We start from the raw sequence: 13,639 nt of genomic DNA, 5'->3' as shown, positions 1-13,639 counted from the left end.
AATCAAATCTGGTTGGAACACGTGAGACTGGTAAATGTGGACAACTTTACAGCAGTTTCAGGGCCAACATTTATTTTAGAAGAAAATGCAAGGGAGATAGATTTCTTTTTATGTGCTTCAGGCAGCATCATAAAAAATTACCAAATCTGCAATAAAATAGTGGACACATTGGTGTGCAAAATAGTCGTGAGAAAAGTAATCTAATATATATTATAAACACAGATATATTGAGGTATATTTTTTTAATTATAAATATGTGAATATAAACATTGATTCCTGTGGATTATGTGTACTTGTTGGTGGAAATGAGTGGCACAAAACATTGGTAAATGTTTAAAATTTTATTTTTCATTAAATTACATAGTTTGCATGGGACAAGATTGATATAAAAATGTAGACAGCATGTGCACTAACTCAAGAAGTTCTCACTCAAGCAGCTATTATGATGCTCTGGGGTTCAGCCTACAAACAGCTGCTAGAAAGCAGGCTGCTTATCAGGTTTAGTAGGCAGGGCAGTAAGTACTTGCAGAAGGTAAAGAGTTAAGATGTGAAACCATGTTATAATTATCACATGTGATAAACAAAAATCAAGTTAAATATTGGATTTATGACCTAGTACTAAAAGCAAGGCTACAGCATACTAATGTAAAAATAACTTCATTTTCTTGATAAAAATAGCTTTTGAGGAAAGAAACAAATTTATACCTCTCTAAGAAAGAGATGAAGGACTTTGTTTTGATTCTGGTTCTTTTTGACAGCACTCATCTGGATATCAAACTCATGGCGAAGATGGTCAATGGTGATCCGTGTGCGGTAGCTCCACATGGACGGGTCTTCTTGAAGCATTGTTAGTGAGACAGTCTCTTGAGGTGTGTTTATTTCAAACACAAGACCTAGTAATGGATCTGATCCTAGGAAAAGAAAGGAAATTGTTAAGAAAACTTGATACCATATGGTCTTGATGGCATCACAAACTAAAACATATGACACCAGAAGGGTGCTTAAATGACAAACCTACTGATTGTACCAATGTTAATTCTTCCAGTGCAATATTCAGGATTCATACATGACAGGATTCATACATGACAGGCTTGTTTCAAATAGTTTAATGCATGCTACTTTGTGGCATCAACTATACTCCAAATTTAACTGGTCCCAAATTTGTAAGTTAATTTGAGCAACATAACTATTTCTCAAGGCTGAGTGCACATGGCACTGTGGGATGAAGTGACTGTTGTTCTGTGAACCATATGGTGTGCATAACATCCATTTTATACTCCGACTGACACTATAGTTAGGAGTTTACAATTAAACACATCATTATGTCATGTGACTTTAAGATCTCAAGCAAATACAACTAGGTTGTTATTTCCAAAGGGCAGTGCACTTTTAATATTAAATGTCCAAAACTGAACAATGCATGGAATCAATTTAATACCTGAACAATTTCTGATGTCTTTGCGAACATGACCAAGTTTCATGAGTAATTCAAGTTTCTCATACAGACCATAAACGTGAAAAACCATAATGAATTTCAATATAAAAATTTTAACAATATAAGCTTTTTTGATTATAGTATTATTTGGTTTATTTAATTATACAGTTGTTATAAAAACTGAATGAAATAAATTACATTCATGAAAAATACTAAGAATAACACATTATACACCTTTGTGTTCAAGTGCCATAAAAAAACCAAATAAACATCATACACCTGCCCCCTGTTTAAGGGCTGTTCCATTAAAACATACATCATGGGGGCCCAGGGAAGGCACTTTTAAAGTAGGGTACTCACCCATAGATGCAATTTAGAATTTTCTTATCATTTTAATATGAAATCTGCTAATCAAGGGACCCTGGCATATATTTTTTTAAAAACTGCTTTCCCTGGGTACCATGTATGTTTTAATGGAACAGCCCTAACAGTCTTCTATGCAGATAACTGAAATTTTGTTCAGAAACCATTTTTATTCTTTGCAGTGACAGTGACCTTGACCTTTTACATCCCAAAATCAGTTAGCTTCTTCCTCACCACAAGTGCTAGCAATCCACAAAGTTTGGTACAAGTATGTGGTGTAGGACTTGTGTCTTTGTGTGTAAAACAGTTGTACTGTTGCAAACTGATCATGACCTTTGACCTTTTGAATTAAAAATTCTGTAATTGTTCTTCCTTACCCTAAGTGCAGGCCATCAATAAAATGTTTTAATTGTAGATGGTCATGAACTGAAGTTATGGTTCAGAAACCATTTTCTTCTTTCAGTTATTGTAACCTTGAACTTTGATATCTTACTCAAAATCAGTAGGGCTCTTCTTGACATAAGTGCATGGAGAACTTGACTTGTTGTGTAGAAATTATATTTCTACTTTCAGTCACAATGATCTAGATGTTTGCTCTTTTTTCACCCTGAAATCATCAGGGTTCTACCTTATCCCAAATCCAAGCCATCTACAACATTCAATAACAGTAGATTGGGGACAAACTGAGTAATTGAGAAAAAACAAAATTGGTGACAGAAGAAACAATGTATAGATGGATTTTTAAATTCATAACATAAGACACTCCACCTTAAGGCAGGTAGATAAAAAAAAATTCTTTACAGAGCAGGATATAATATAAATAATAATAATACTAATACTAATAATAATAATATTACTTTTATTATTATTGATGTTCAGCTGCTTCTTCATCTGCATTTTATTATTATTGTTACTGTTGCTGTTAAGAAATCTTTTGTAAAATGTATAAATTACATTTTACTCAAATTTTTATTTTTTGTTAAATAGTGAACATGTGTTTTTATTTCCAGACTGTTAGGTAACTTGATAGGAGAGTAATATTTTAAGTAAGTGAATTTTGAACACAATCCTATAGAATAAGGATTATGAGATGAGAGGCACTCTGGGTAATTTCAATGTTTTAGAAAGAACTTATTTTAGTAGTGATTTTTTAGTAATCATTCTTTTGGTAGTACTATTGGCTTTGTTGTTTAAAAAGGTAGGGGATGACATAATGACTTGCAAAATGGCGTGTGTTATGGTAGACAATCATCATTGACTTTTGCAGCCAAAGCATGTCTGATTGACAGCAGATGATACATCCAACTGGACAAAGAATCTTCATCCTTGAAACCATGCACATACAAATTTAATAATTTTCTGAGCAATGAAATGTCAGAGAGATTGGATCAATTCATTTTGTGACTACCACTGTTCAGGAATAGCAGAAGTCACATACAGTTTAATTTGCTTTGCTTTTATAAAACTTTTCCTTCAAAAGTATTTTGTAAATTATTTTATTAAATTTTGTAATTACTCTGATAAGAATGACAATCATACACTCTGTGTCAATGTTTTGAGTCTGCTGGAAAATTGGGTAAAAACTTTGTCTTCAAGTTCAAATTGTATTTTATGTTCTTTGTGCGATTCCTTTCATAAAAGTATTTATGATACCTAGAGGCTATTTTCTCCTTACAAAATAATTCAGACTCATGTACTTTTCTTGTATCATCATTTTACAAATTTTATAGGCATCGGTTACATCATCATTATCTTTACTGGATTCACTCAGTTTAAACCAGGCCCTAATCTTGTGATGCATCATAATGGGTGTGTTTGAAATATGAAACAAAGTTAGGAAAGCAAAATAATAACGACTTGTTCTGTCCTTTCAGTGTACCTACTAACCTCATGTATGTGAATATTATTAATTTGTTCTAAATATCAAGAGTAAAGGTGATACATTCCTATCTGCTAAGGACAGAAGAAAAGTCTTAGGTGAAATGGAAACTTCAGTATACAGTTAATGGTAAACCATGACATGAAGTATTTTTGGTCAATATTAGATCATGTGTGTTTCTTTAATCCAAAAGGGTCAGTTTTATACCAGAGATTATTTAAATAAAAATAAAAAGTATATACATCCATCATATTTTTAAAAAAAGCAGATCAAACAACTTTTGCTTTAATATAATCCTAACTGTAGGATTGAAAATGAGAATCTTGATTGGTCTTCTCTTCTCAGAAAAAAGGTAATTTACTGGTAAATGGTTTTCAAAATGCCTGACATGGAATCTGGTTATTTGTAACAATTTTATGAAAGATGTGGTAAATCAGCTGATGTTTGTGAGACTGGGAGGACTTTGATGGATAAAAATAAAATAAACAGATCTACAAGCCCCAAAGGAGAACATTTTTCCTAGAAATACCATAACAAAGATGCTCCAAAACAATACAAGAAACAATATGTAACATTTGACAGCATTAGAGATTGGTGAAACTAAGGACTGAATACAAAGATTAAGAACACATGTACCCAAGTCAACTTGGAAACAAAATTTTAAATTAAATATATGTAATGACTCAGCTAAAATAAAAAAGAAATCACCAACAGAGGAACAAACAATATTACTTGGATTATGTTTCTAATTATGAAACATACAGACATTTTTTGCCTTTGAGATCACTGTTCAACTTTCAGTTCATGTATACAATGACACCATGAATCATTCAGACTCAAGTCTAATTAAGGGATAAGGGTTTGGGATTGAATGAAGTCATGACAACATGATGACATCAAAACATTCGCTAAGAATTCAAAACTAAATATTCATGACAGATTAAGTAAGAAATGTATTATAAGTAACAAAGTGTTTTTTTTTAATTTAAAAAAATGTCTCTTACAGCTACCATTCTACCAAAAGATTGAAGTGGAGCTTTTAAGTATAGTTTAAAGTTTGAACACAGATCTCCATGACAACCAGATTGTATCCCAAAATGCAAAAGACACATAAGCATGGAGTACTCTTTACATAACTAATTATTATCCCTGGCAGTCATCTTAATATCCACATCTAATTATAAATTAAAAGGGGTCTAAAATAGTATGGATTTTCTCCTCGGTACTTGACATTTTCTCCTCGGTACTTGAATACTGAGTTCATATATAAGTACATGCTGTAAATTAAATCATATTTTCAAGTTAGCTATTCATATATTTATGAAGCCTATGGCAGCAAAGTTAAGTATTTCATGTAAAAAGAAAGTATGTTATGTGAAATTTGTTTAAGCTAATGATCTATTGTGCAAGAAACAGTATCATAACATACCTAGTCTTTTGTCTTCAGCCAGATTCTGGTTCATCTCTTGCAAGATTGCATCTAGGTTCTGTAAATACGTTTTTATTTCCAAGTGTTAATACCGAATATGAGAAGACATTGTAGTCACCTTGAAATAAATCAGTGCATGCCTTATTAAATGAAAATCATCTAACTCTACATTCTATGTTGTTTTTTTATAGCTAGTGAGTTATATTTTTTTTCTTCACAAAATGACACTGTAGCATTATTGGTGAAGAATGATTCTCTTTAAAGATATTTCTTTATGGACAGTAGTGAGTGAAATCTCACAATAAATATATCTGTAACTGTTTCAAAGTCTTCTCGAACAACAAAATGTTATTCTTTCTGGACAACAAATTAACTTATTATTTTGGAACATAAATAACAAGAGTACTGTGAATGGCATGTCCACCTATATGTAGGCACTAGCAGGACACAGTTGATGGTATTGAACTAAATTTAATGTGCAAAAGCCATTATTTTCCTTACGGACCCAAGAATCAATAGGTTAACTTATTACCATATGTGCAAGCCATCTGCAAACTTTGGTCAAGGAACTTGCTCAAGAACAAAGGCTATTCTGTGAAACTAATTTTTATCTGAGCCAAAATGGCCTTGACCTTTGATTTTTTGACTCCAAAATCAAGAGGCCTCATCCATACCTTATGTGCCAACCTCCACAAACTTTGGACAAGGTACACTGATTGGACTAAAGTCATTAGGTTAAAATCATTTTTCTTCTTTTAGTCACACCAATCCACTTATCAATGGAATTCTTTCCATATCAACATAGAAGTCATTCACAAACAAGGTGAAACTTACAGAGTCAGAAACCTGAATTTGTGTGCAGAAACCAATAAGCTTTACCTAAAGTACAAGTCATCCACAAAGTCTGATCCAGTTATCTATGCAGAATTAATGTTATTGTGTGGAGACCATATCTTTGTGGTTATCATAGTTATGTTGACATTTGACCCTGAAATTGTTATGGGTTCTTATGCCAAGTGCAAGCCATTCACATAGTCTGAAAATTTTAAATGGTGGAGAACTACAGTTACTCTGTGGAAACCAATTATTATTCTTTCAGTGACAGTAACTTTGACCTTTTTACCACAAAGTTTGGCAAGTGGATAGTGGACAACTTGACTAATTATGCAGAAAGCATTTTGCTTCTTTCAGTCAGTGACCTTTATATGCTGGCCTAAAACTCAACAGGATTCTTCATTATCCCAAGTGCAAGCTGTATGCAAAGTTTGGTAACTGTAGATGGTACAGAAAGTCTTACAGAAAGCTGAAAACACTGAGCATTGACTTTGACATTGAAGACAACTCTAAATTTGATAAAAGTACACCTTTTAATGATAATATGTAACTGTATCAAATTTCTTTTCAAATTATATGGTTTTTAAAGTTAAAGAGTGGAAACAAAAGTTTAATGGGCAGATTAACAAAAGGATGAACAATATAAACATTCAACTGTGACCTTGACCATGAAGATGACACCTTAAGTGGTATGTAACACACCTTCTGACAATAATATCTGCATGTATATAAAGTTTCATCCCTCAACCTCATGTCTTTAAAATTCTATTGCAGAAAAAAAAAGTGCTTTAGATAGAAGGATGAAAATGCAAATGTCAGATTTCCCACTTGCTGTAAAAAGATGAGAGACAATAAATGTATCAATATACCCTAAGCACACAGTATCTAATTTGATCTTCAGTTTTGTGCTCATATGGTTGCAAAATATCAGGCTAAAGTTAGAAAATCTTTAGTATACAATGAATTGCAGGAATAAATCTAGATCAAATTCTACTGGTTTGAGATTTCCAATTTTTGGAAAGTATGTTCCTGCTGATATAATAACATTTTAATATAAGTTTTTTTACAACTGAAATAAATGCATGCAAGTTACAAAGTGTAAAGCTTGTTATAAGCAGACACCAAACAACACTGATAACTTTATATAATAATGATTATAATTTTTTCTTGCCTGTAGTACTGGTTCTAGAAATCTTCCTGAAAATATCCTCTCCCATTCAAGTCAAGCATTCTTTGTTCTCAGGCCACATATTTCCTCTCCATGTTTTTCTTCTGAAATTCATACGATAACATTTTATGAAACTGTAATAAAGCACATATTGTTACAGGTATAGTGAAGCTTCCCAAGACCATCGATCATTAACCAAAATCCCTTGACAACTCAGCAAACCAAAACTTCACAAAACCAAATTTCAGTTTGCTCTCTTGAAAAGTTTCACTGTGCATTTTTAAATGATGAACCTCACTTACAGCTGAAGCTTAACAACTATTCTGAAGCTCTGCCAGACATTTTATCACCTCTTCCTGATTTCACTCACCTTTATCACAAGAACATTTCCTCAAATAATGTTTATTTATACACAAAAATGAAAAGACGAATTAAGGTTTTGTTCAACAACACAACTTTCTGAAACTCAATAGTTGTTTCACTGGAAGTACTTGAAGCAGGTTATTATTAATAACAAACTGTCAGAAACAAAAAGGATCTTACTGCACACACAGAAACTGCTCCATTTAACCCATTACCTCATAGAGCATAGTGACAAAGTGCAGCGCGCTATAAACAGAACACCTGTTACCTAGCCGACCGCATACGCATAGGCCTGCCTGTGAACTGTTAAGCAATGTAGTGTATGTTACGTTTAACAGCAATTTTAACTATTTTACATTTTTGGTACACATCTATTATATGTGGAAAAATGTAAGAGTACAGTCCGATTGTTATAGCTGTGTAATTATTTTTCATGCAAGAATTTATTTATGTGCTTTAAAATCTTGAGAGAACTCGTTCACTGTCATGTCAGTGAGGCCGCATGACCAACTGTAGCTGCCATTTCCCATACTCGAAATTTACATGTTTTTCGTCTGTGTCTACATCACTAAGTCATCTGAATTTGATAATTTATAAAAACTAATTGCTGCCTACATCAATATCAGAGCCTTAACCTAAGTTATTGAATCTTTCATAGTTGTGATTCTAATCATGAACTTCGTAAGTACTGAATGAAATCCTGCCTGTGAACTGTTAAGCAATGTAGTGTATGTTACATTTAACAGCAATTGTAACTATTTTACATTTTTGGTACACATCTATTATATGAGGAAAAAATTAAGAGTAAAGTCCGATTGTTATAGCTGTGTAATTATTTTTCATGGAAGAATTTTTTATGTGCTTTAAAATCTTGAGAGAACTCGTTCACAGTCATGTCTGAGTGAGGCCGCGTAACTAACCGTAGCTGCCATTTCCCATACTCGAAATATAGGTTTTTTGTCTGTGTCTACATCACTAAGTCATCTGAATTTGATAATTTAAAAAAAACTAATTGCTGCCAACATCAATATCAGAGCCTTTACCTAAGTTATCGAATCTTTCATAGTTGTGATTCTAATCGTGAAAACTTCATAAGTACTGAATGAAATCTGTGACCACCATTTCGGAGAGTGGAGATTATGACCCAGTTACTTTAAATAGCAGATATCGACCAGTGCATAAACAGTGACCATGTGATCTGACATAATTGTCATTTGCAGAAATGAATGTAGTATCTAATAGGTGGGTTTTCCCTGAAGGTGGCGCTATGAAAACCAGCTCAAAATGGCTGATGTTTACAGCTGGCATCTAGAGGCGTCAAAAGGCGCTTCCATGCGAATGGAGTATAGGCATCAAAAGGCGTTTCCATGCGAATGGGGTAGAGGTGTCCAAAGACTCTTGCATGAGGTAAAGGGTTAAAGGATGGTTAGCAAGTCCACTTGTGCAATGTGATCACCCAACTCTCAAGTTCTTTGACCAGGTTGGCCTAATTGGTAAATAATAATACTGTACAGGAGCATTGGCTGTATAATTGCATAATTACCACATGCCTGACAGTGCCAGGTAATACATTACATACAGCTGTGAAGTGAGAGGTGGTGATATATGCTGAATATAATCGATAGCTGGCTGATACTGTTAAGAACTTGATATGGAAAATAAAAGTGATACTTAGAGTTATGCTTTTTATTTATTTGCCTGACATACAGATTTGGTTTTATTTAACCCATCACCTCATAGAGCATAGTGACAAAGTGCAGCATGCTATAAATAGAACACCTGTTACCTAGTCAACAGCATATGCATAGGTCTGCCTGTGAACTGTTAAGCAATGTAGTGTATGTTACGTTTAACAGCAGTTTTAACCATTTTACATTTTTGGTACCCATCTATATATATGCGGAAAAATTTAAGAGTAAAGTCCGATTGTTATAGCTGTGTAATTATTTTTCACAGAAGAATTTTTTATGTGCTTTAAAATCTTGAGAGAACTCATTCACCGTCATGTCAGTGAAGCTGCGTGACCAACCATAGCTGCCATTTACCATACTCGAAATTTACATGTTTTTCGTCTGCGTCTACATCATTAAGTCATCTGAATTTGATAATCAATAAAAACTAATTGCTGCCTACATAAATATCAAAGCCTTTACCTAAGTTATTGAATCTTTCATAGTTGTGATTCTAAACGTGAAAACTTCGTAAGTACTGAACGAAATCCTGCCTGTGAACTGTTAAGCAATGTAGTGTATGTTACGTTTAACAGCAATTTTAACCATTTTACATTTTTGGTACACATGTATTATATGTGGAAAAATTTAAGAGTAAAGTCTGATTATTATAGCTGTGTAATTATTTTTCACGGAATAATTTTTTATGTGCTTCAAAATCGAGAGAGAACGCGTTCACCATCATGTCAGTGAAGCCGTGTGACCAACTGTAGCTGCCATTTCCGATACTCGAAATTTACAAGGTTTACGTCTGCATCTACATCACTAAGTCATCTGAATTGAATAATTTACAAAAACTAATTGCTGCCTACATCAATGTCAGAGCCCTTACCTAAATTTTTGAATCTTTCATAGTTGTTATTCTAATCTTGAAAACATTGTACATACTGAATAAAATCTGCAACTGCCATTTTGGAGAGTGGAGATTATGACCCAGTTACTTTAAATAGCAGATATCGACCAGTGCATACATACTGACCACGTGACCTGATGTAATTGTCATTCGCAGAAATGAATGTAGTACCTAATAGGGGGGTTTTCCCAGAAGGTGGCACTACCAGCTCAAAATGGCTGATGTTTACAGCAGGTGTTTACAGCAGGCGCCAAAAGGCGCTTCCATGTGAATGAAGTAAAGGCGTCAAAAGGCGCTTCCATGTGAATGGTGTAAAGGCATCCAAAGATGCTTGCATGAGGTAAAGGGTTAAAATGTAAACTTACTGAATTTGACTGTAATTTTGATTGATTTTGAAACCAATGTTTGTTTAACAGTATGAAAATATCAACATTAGAACATGTAATTAAATGAAAGACAGTAAAGAAGTAGGCAAATAGGTAGGTTATTAAGGTAAATAAACAAGAGCCCTGATGACGTCTGCCTACTCAACAAATGCAAGAGAAGCTGATAAAGAAATCTGAGTCAGTAGGATGCTATCTATACCAAATTCAATGCTGTTGACTGCATAAGCAATGAAATTAAATTTTTATAATTTTCACTATTTTTGGTGCCTTTGTCCATATTTAATGGTATATCAGTATCATTTGTCCCATACCGAAATACCTCAATTCCAGGATGCTTTGCCCTAAGCATTTTTTTCAGATAAAATTGTTTATATTATTTTCCACTTTTAACAATGGAGGGCATATTTAATGGTGAATCAGCATTATTTATATAAATTGGAATGGGCTTCAAGCCAGGACACTCAGTACAATTATGATTAAATTCTCTTCAGCAGGTTTTGAGAAGATTTTGAAGTTGTTTTTTTTAAATAGTAACAGCATCCATATTTGATAGTGGTTCAACATCTTCTGTACTAAAATTTAAAGCTCTTCATGCCAGGATGCTTCCTGTCAAATTTGGTCACATTCTGCTCAGTTGGTTAATAAGAAGAAAAAATGTATGTATCATACCTGTCAACCCATTGAGATGAAAACCTGTATGCCTGACCCAAAAAAACTTACAAGACCAAAAAAAAACCGAAACAAAAAAATGTATTCATACATTATATATACATTATATAAGATCAACAGTTTTAAAACAACAAATGCCATAAATGTACTAATTTGACATACAATTACATAATTATTTACATCTCTGAAACTTTATTTTATTTTATTCTTTGAGTGTGTTGTAACACATATACATTATTATATGCAACACATGCACCCTTTACACTTTTCAAAATGTAATCAGGGGTTTTGAAGTCTATGCAACAGGTGGCAGTGTTTATTTTATGGTGCAAAAATGATGTCAGTGTGTCTGCATTCAGGGACTTCCTACAATCTGTATGTATTTTTTTCATCATCGAAAATGATCTCTCAAAGTCTGCATTTTTGTGAGGCAGGGTAAGTAGTCACTGAATAACTAATTTCAAATTTGGGAAGCTGATGCCACCAGTATTAATTGTCTGGCTGATAATATCCAGCCAGTAGCTACAAAAGCTCCCTTTTCTGGCGATCATCTGTTAATAAGAAAGATATGTGCAAGGTATTTTAAAAAACGAATTTTCAAGGTGTAACATTAACTTCTTTGGATTTATCATGGTCTCATTATTACATATTTATATTCTGCCCCAATAAATGTCCAACATTCTAAGACCTTGACCAGATATTTATTGTTTGAGTGTTGAGATCTTACTGCCCAACAATGGTGCTGTGTTACGTGTTCAGATGTCAATTAACACTGGAACGATAAGTCAAATTTTATGGGATATCTCACACACTTGGCATCCCATATAGGTACTTTTCTACAAATTAAAGTTATAATTTTAAGTCAGACTTTACTATCATTGATATCTTTTTCCTAATAAATTCAAACTCCCACAAAGCAAATGGATATGTTTTCAATTTCTGTTGGCCTACATTTTAGTTGGCTGGAATGCAATGGAAGCTGGGAATACCAAATCAGTTAAAAGATTATCAGTATCTTGAATGAAACAAAGCTATCTAAACACTTTCTTCAATATTAATATATTTTTATTTGTTTCATTAAAGAAAGATGTTTCAACTTAACCCAATTTCAGCAACCCCAGCTTCCATCACTTTCCAAAGCATATTAGAGTTACCCCCATGTTGCTTGTGCATAGCTAAAACGATTTTGGATTGTGCTTGATTTAAAAAAGAAATTACATCCAGATTCAGCTGTACACTGATGAAAATGAAAACAAATTACAAAATACTGGTAATGCATACAAGAGGACGAGGTATGATGTATGTAGTTGCATTTAAAAGCAAGTCAGTACAATAGTGGCAATATCATGCCAGCTAAGGAAAATTTCAAAAACTGATAAACAATTGCAAAAACACAACCCTCTTGGAAGATAAAGCATTTCCAAACAGACGTATAGACATAAGCATGTAGTACTAAATGATAAAAGTTAAAAGATAAAGAAGTTAACAATTCTATAAAAGTATTTATGAAGGCAGGTAAAATATAAAATCCTTAAAACATGTGGTAACATTTTTAAAAAATGTAAACCACATTCCCGCAATATTAAATTTTCTCTCTGGTGGCACATCATCATACAGTTTCCTGACTGAGTTCATATAAAAATGTTCTGTCTTAATGGGTGAAAGTAAACATATTTGACAAGAATGTGTTCTACTGTCAGTGGATATTGGCAAGGTATGTACTCTGGCAGAGTTTCACGTATCAGGAGATAAGTCAGATATATGTAACCAAAATGCAACTTGCACAATACCATTTTATTCTATGCAATTAATTCCACAGAAGAGATTCTACTCTAAAAAGATGGGTCTGCTATTGTGAAGTTGTCATTCCATATATTTAGCAAGGAATGAAGAACCTGCTGATACATGTAATGTTTTAAGTCAGTATATGGAATCTTCTTTTTCAAAATGGGTGATTGCAGGGCAGCTAAGGCTGTTTGATCTGACCTTTAATATCAATGATACCAATATAACTAGGCAGTCAATAGTACAGAATCCTTTTTCCAGATTGCATGAGCAAATCCTGTTTTGTAAGCATGCGATTTTAATGGATTGTCAAAATCGAGGTTTTGCAAGCATTTCACTGCAGAAAGGGAATCTGTTTATATGTTGCTCTAAGATTTGAGTATGGCTGTAATTTCAGCTGTAAAAAATGTACGCTTTTTTCAGTAACCAGATATTGAGATATTGCCATTGGATGTCGCAATGGCAACTCCAGTCTTATTTCCATCTTTTTGATTGACAGAAATTGTTTAAAGGAATTTTTTTATAGCAGTGTTGGATGCTAAATCTGTAAGACCTTCTTATCTGAAACATTTTCTGTCATATTTGACCATATTCTGATTAGCATTTTCTATGAAGACATGATCGGTTTCCCAGATGGAGTTGTTGAAAGGTTTTTCTAATTTTACTAATTATAGCCATATTTGATGCTAGATTTTCATCATTTGTACAAACCTAACTGAAAGGCTTTTATTTCTGACTGAAATAT

General features: G+C 33.2%; 1 protein-coding gene across 1 annotated transcript in view; it reads right to left on the bottom strand.

The window, feature by feature from the left end:
- LOC149786015 (E3 ubiquitin-protein ligase rnf213-alpha-like) overlaps positions 1 to 13,639 on the bottom strand; it is a 431,187-nt gene that overhangs the window by 37,230 nt on the left and 380,318 nt on the right. The window contains exons 82-84 of the mRNA XM_089978093.1: positions 6,899 to 6,969; positions 5,107 to 5,164; positions 706 to 911 (exon numbers count right to left, since the gene is read on the bottom strand). Coding sequence (XP_089834219.1) covers positions 706 to 911; positions 5,107 to 5,164; positions 6,899 to 6,969 — 335 coding nt within the window. The remainder of the gene's footprint in view (positions 1 to 705; positions 912 to 5,106; positions 5,165 to 6,898; positions 6,970 to 13,639) is intronic.

The sequence above is a fragment of the Sinohyriopsis cumingii genome, chromosome 12, assembly GCF_028554795.1.
Source record: "Sinohyriopsis cumingii isolate HCF-2022 chromosome 12, ASM2855479v2, whole genome shotgun sequence".
Lineage (NCBI taxonomy): Eukaryota > Metazoa > Mollusca > Bivalvia > Unionida > Unionidae > Sinohyriopsis > Sinohyriopsis cumingii.
The sequence above is the reverse complement of the archived record's forward strand: the minus strand, read 5'-3'. Positions and strand labels throughout refer to the sequence as shown.